The 5,993-nt window shown below is 27.2% G+C and overlaps 1 protein-coding gene across 1 annotated transcript in view; it reads right to left on the bottom strand.

The window, feature by feature from the left end:
* Positions 1 to 1,441: 1,441 nt before the first annotated feature.
* Positions 1,442 to 5,993, bottom strand: part of LOC108752659 (lysosomal aspartic protease) — a 5,139-nt gene continuing 587 nt past the window's right edge. Inside the window, exons 2-8 of the mRNA XM_018493665.1 lie at positions 3,771 to 4,015; positions 3,062 to 3,180; positions 2,568 to 2,767; positions 2,349 to 2,471; positions 2,120 to 2,264; positions 1,899 to 1,991; positions 1,442 to 1,824 (exon numbers count right to left, since the gene is read on the bottom strand). Coding sequence (XP_018349167.1) covers positions 1,672 to 1,824; positions 1,899 to 1,991; positions 2,120 to 2,264; positions 2,349 to 2,471; positions 2,568 to 2,767; positions 3,062 to 3,180; positions 3,771 to 4,015 — 1,078 coding nt within the window. The 3' untranslated portion in view covers positions 1,442 to 1,671. The remainder of the gene's footprint in view (positions 1,825 to 1,898; positions 1,992 to 2,119; positions 2,265 to 2,348; positions 2,472 to 2,567; positions 2,768 to 3,061; positions 3,181 to 3,770; positions 4,016 to 5,993) is intronic.

Below are 5,993 nucleotides of genomic sequence, written 5' to 3'. Positions count from 1 at the left end.
TTTGCGGGTTATCGCTATGTCATTGCTAATGCCCGGCTGGCATTAGCAATGAATAAAGATACGGCGATAACCCGTAACCTTCTGATATCTTTGATAATAATGGAAAAACAACAAAATCATTACAAGGATAATTTTTGCTTGTTTGTTTTAGAAAAAAATCAAGTTTGGAGAAATATAAAAGAATTGCTTATTATAATTATATATAAACAATTGTTTTACATTTTTCGAAATTTGATTTTTTTATAAAAAACTTTTTGACTTGCAGTCTAGCCCACTCCATTTGCTTACAGGAGACGTTGCCGCACATCCTGTATAAAGAATTCTAGAAAAGATAGATTTTCTCAGTATTTCTGAAGTATTCCAAAAATGTAAAACTTTTTAAAAAATCCATCATTTTATTTTTTTTCTAAAAAATTTTCTGAAATTATATAAGGATTTTATAAAATTTTGTGAAAATTATATGAAGAATTCTAGAAAAATTTTTACCAAGAAATTTATTAAATATAAATAAAATATTGAAAAAAATATAAAACATTTTATAATTTTTTTAGGGATGCGTGAAAATTCTGAAACCAAGTGGATCGATTTTTATAACAATTAACAAAATTCTAGTATCTTTGCTGTCCATTACTATAGCAGTCGAGTATATTTTCAAAACTATTCCTCTTGGTACTTATAGTTGAAATAAATTTATCGCTCCGCTCCGTGAAGTTTAACGTATGTTGGATAGTTGTAAGTTTTAATTGTCATTAGAAAAACATCATCAAAAAGTATTTTGTTACATAAAGATAATACTATTATTACACATAAGAAAGCGATGACTACTATACAAATTTTCCTATGCTATAAATTTTCTTCTTTTTTTTTTATAGATGACTGTGACAAAATTAATTTGTGACTTAAACCCTAACTCATGGATGACAAGACAATGGTCTTGATCATCTACTTCCGTGTTTTATGCACTTCATGCAATCAAATAGAAAAACTTAGCATATCTAGTTACTCTTCAAAAAGTGCAATTTTCTCGTCATAAAATGCAAAAAATAATATATTAGTTCGTTTATTAATTATAATTATAAATAATGTTATCAACTCCTTTTACGATGTGCCATACTTAGAATACAGTACTATATTTAAGCAGAAAGTGCATAATATATGTAATAATACTTGGGATATGTAAAATTGAAAGATAACATATACCAATGGTAGTATCGCTCAAAAATGTATCATCTTAACTTTTTTTAGCATAACTTCTGTCAAAGAAAATTAAATGCATTTATTTGATTCACTTTAATGAAAGTTATGCTCAGAAATGTAAAGGTAATACACTTTTAAACGGTACTGTAAAATTATTATGCAGAGAGTATATGAAAAAAAATATATATTTTATTGTAATAAACTTAATTATATTTAATATATACTTTGATAATATATACTGGGTGATAATACACTTCTATGAAAAAAAAGGATATGCTATATTTAGAAACGATATCTATTTTGTTAAGTATCACGTAGACAATTATGTAACAACGTATCATGTAGAACCCAGGTAAAAATTACAAGTCAATAAGGAAACAGTATTCTCAGAAAATTTTAGTTAATTATTCGCGAAGTTGCCATTTAAATCTTCTCTAGCGTCTAACGGCAACTTCATGAAAAGGCAATCAACATTTACTTTGAAAGAGCGAATCCTACTCGGTCGTTCTCCATGTCAAACAAAGTATAATATCGGCCAAGAAATACATCACCCAAAATCCACATTGACAGAGGCAAATCCATACCCATAAAGCCACTCATACATATTGTTTTACCAAATTGTTTAATCTAGGAAAAATTAAATATTGCGTGATTTCTGTTCTAAAATAATTTAAATCATTACATCAGCCGTTTATATTTACCTTAAGGACATAATCTTCACCAGTAAGATTGAAATTCTTACCACCTAACGTGAAACTGATCGAGGGCATACTAGAAATCTGGTTACAATTCACCTTTAAATAATTAATATTAGTTATTCATATTAGTAATCAATAATTTATTATAAATTAATTCTTATTTCTGTGTATAATTTATCTCGATATTGTTATAAGTTACTATTGTGCGAAAATCAGTTACTTACCAGTGCTTCCCCACCAATAGAAGTAGCTCCAATCATTTCGTTAATATCTTTAATTTCTGCCGTTGGTCCAGCTATTAGGGAAGTGCCCGTATCGGCAATAGCTTCGCAGCCTTTCTTGCAGAAAGCGCTATCTGCCACTTGAACCCTATAGTGTCATAGCGTTAACAATTTGCTGACAAAATACATATGTATAATCCGTGATTATATGACATTTAATTTAATCGCATACCCATCCATCTTAAATTGCCAGTATCCTTTGCGAGTAACAGGAATATACGTGAATTCGCCTTCGTAATGATCGGGGTCGGAGCCACCCAATATCATTTCACCACCCACTGCAGCTGAGGGATCGCTGTATAGGTTTCATATTTTTTATATTGTAATATGGAAAAACTATTTAAATGAAAAAAACATTTTTAGAAATACATGATGCATGCAAAATTTTTACCGATTTAAATAGAAACTAAAAATAGCTTGCGGCACCAAGTTTTGTTTGACCATATTATAGAAGACAGGAGTCACTCCATCGACGGATATCGTGGAGTAACCCATCCCCAAAATACCATCGAATTTCGCAGCAACAAAGGTTAATCCTGGTTCTGTTATCGCTTCCGCAAATGTTTGACGCTGAACATCAAGGCCAGCAACCTAATAATAGGATCGATATTATTAATAAAATATTGTGCTTTACTTTGGAAAACAAAGCAGGTAAATCTTTGGATGAGCTACAGCCTCATAAAAAAATGATTATATAGGGTAGAGATATTTATATTTTATATTGTCATATTCAGAAGACAAAAACACATAACAAATAAATAGTCATTCTTTTTTTTACAAGAATGTAGCTCATCTTAAGGTTCACCCAATAACAATGTTTCTAAGAAATTTTCACAAATTACTTAGTTGAAACTATATTAAATTGTTTGCTAAATAATGACTCACATTCACTACATCTTCAGATAAAAATCCAGACAGGCTGCCAGAACCATAACGAATGGCGAATATAGTACCATTTTTTTGGTATGTAGAGGATTTTTCGCTATTATATTTATTATGTAACACTGCAAAAAATAATAAATAAAAGTTTCAATTATCAAAGAGTTCAGAAATAATTTCTTTATTCCTTTAAATGTATAATTAACAATTTAAATCATTGGATATATTTTGTAATTTACGCTTTAACATGTGAGTTATCTTATGTCGAAGGTTATTGATATTTTTAAAATAAGCATGATAAATTACATAAACAAAACTATAAATAATTATAGAAAGTAGTTCCATAATATTTGGTTTACAGGCATCTTAGAAAGACCTTAACAATGCTGATAAACATATTAAAATTTGTAAATAATTTATCAAGATTAAGATCTTTAGTACATAAATTCACACCGAATTATTTAAACAGTAAAGATCCAACTTCAACTATTGGCGTTATGAGCTTAATTTCCTATTGATTGTTTATTCACGGATTGTTTATGTACGGTTCAATAAGATTCTGTTTATTTCTACATTTTTATTTTTAATATTAATACTAAAGAAAAAAAAAGTACTCAAGATTATTTTAATGTTTGGAATGATATTATTAATTATAAATATATATGTATATAAATAATGAAACATCAAAGAAGTAATGACACTGTAATGTACTTACAGCAAGCAATGTTGGTAAGGTGGCATTTTTTGGATGGTACCCAGAGATTGGAGGAACCAGTATCAAAAATTACTTTAAAATTCTGTGGTGGAGTTCCAATTGAGATAACACCATAATATTGAGCATCCAAATAATTCGATAAAGGTTCTGGTGTGCCCATAGTTGTAAGCATACGAACTTGTGTCAGGTCAGTGCCAACTTCTTTCAAAGTTTTTCGAATGGAATCTGTCTTGTGTAACGGAATTCTTAAAGCAACATAAAGAAGTTCCATTATACTATATGCACTATATTTATCATGTATATATCAGAGGAGATATTTATATATAAGAGATGTATATGTACATACATATGTATAGAAATATCCCCACTGATGCAAGCGGAACTAATTTAAAAAACAATGAGTCATGAAAATCATCATATAAGTTTAACTTTTGTTCTAGAAGCTTTCCTATATATGTATAATGTAAAGTAAAACAGAATTGCATGTGTAATGCAAATTTAAAAAAATCGATTTCTTTAATTGTGGATCTGATAATCAAACTATTAAATTATACACTATATAATTTATAGTCCAAATCTTTTTAAATAAATCTTGATTCGATAGTGTGAACGTTAACTATACAATTTTATACAAAGAAAATTACTTCAAATCAACTAATTGTTACTTAAAGATTACACGATAAACAAATGATAAGTAAGCAGTAGTGAGCTAAATGGTTATTTTTTGTAAACAAGTACAGTTATAATATTATTCAAACGTTAAATACGAAGCGCTCTTACAGTTCCGAGTGTTAAGATGTTGAACATTCATTAAAATTAAAATTAAATTAAATTAATTTATTTATAATTTTATTGTTACTTCAAAAGAACCGATTATTTAAATAATTATCGGCAAATATCATGAACGGTTTTATGGTTGCTACTCATAATACCTCTTATAATATCCTAGTCAGTAGTTTTTGGATTATTTCTCATTATTTAAGTCAATTAAGAAATAAATCTACTTAAAAATAGTTCATTATTTAAAACGTGCCTAAACAAATAAATATAAAGTGTTAAATTTTATGCGCAAAAAATGATTATATATAATTGATTAATATAATTATTAATATAATAAATAGCTTAAATTTATTTTCATTCTGTGTAGGGCCATATTTGAATATTTCAATGAAAAATATTAATATAATTAATATGTAATAATCATAAGAAAAAAAGAGAGAAAAGTCTTTTTTTAAATTCTATTTTTATTGTAGTATAATTAAATTAAGAAATATATAAACAAAATATTATATAATAATACTTCATTTATATCAATTAAGAATAAAAGCTTTTGAGTGTTAGTGCTGAATGTTATTGCAATCAAGTTTTATTGTATATAACAACTGAATAAACAAAGACGTTTCAATTCTTGATTTGGATCTTCTTCAGCAAATACATTAATGATAAAAAAGAATATTTCGTTCACAGAATGAACAAATATTTTTTTTTATCATTAATGAAGAGGATCCAAACCAAGGATCAAAATGTATTTGTTTATTCAGTTGTTACATATATCTAATAAAACTTGATTGTAACATCTAGTACTGGCTCTCAAAGACTTTTTATTCTTAATTGATTTAATTCATTAGAGCCTATAGAATTTCTATTATTTCATTTATAAATTTGATAATTTAAACAAATTTTTTCTTATTTAGAATTTAAAATTTACTACTTTTATCTACTTATAAAATTTAAGACTTGATAAAAATAATCATTTAGTCTATTAACTATTATTTTTCAAATTTGATGACTGTTAATTTAGTAACAGATAACGAAATAACGTCCATCACTAATAATCAGGAATGTGCTCGCTGCTATCTACGGGTCTGTGTTTTGTAACTGAACTAATGTACACTTTTGAAACTTAATGATAGGTAAACATATGTTCGATATTTAGTAAAAGCGAGAAAAAAAAATTCTAGTGTAGTCTAGTGCAAGAATAAAAAACAAATATTTGGCCATGTTCCAAAATTTACTGCCAGTACTGAAAGTCTATAGTGCACATAACTATAGATTTTCAATACTGGCAGTAAATTCTGGAACAAAGCCTTTGTCTATTTAAAAATCAGAATTAAATTGAAATAGTCTAAATGTGAACTGCTAAAGAAAACAAATATTTAAGAAATCTTTAAAACAATTCTCAAAACAATCCTCAAAACAATCATCTCTTTGTTTGCCTGCTCC

Source organism: Trachymyrmex septentrionalis, unplaced genomic scaffold (genome assembly GCF_001594115.1).
Source record: "Trachymyrmex septentrionalis isolate Tsep2-gDNA-1 unplaced genomic scaffold, Tsep1.0 scaffold112, whole genome shotgun sequence".
NCBI classification, from domain to species: domain Eukaryota; kingdom Metazoa; phylum Arthropoda; class Insecta; order Hymenoptera; family Formicidae; genus Trachymyrmex; species Trachymyrmex septentrionalis.
The sequence above is the reverse complement of the archived record's forward strand: the minus strand, read 5'-3'. Positions and strand labels throughout refer to the sequence as shown.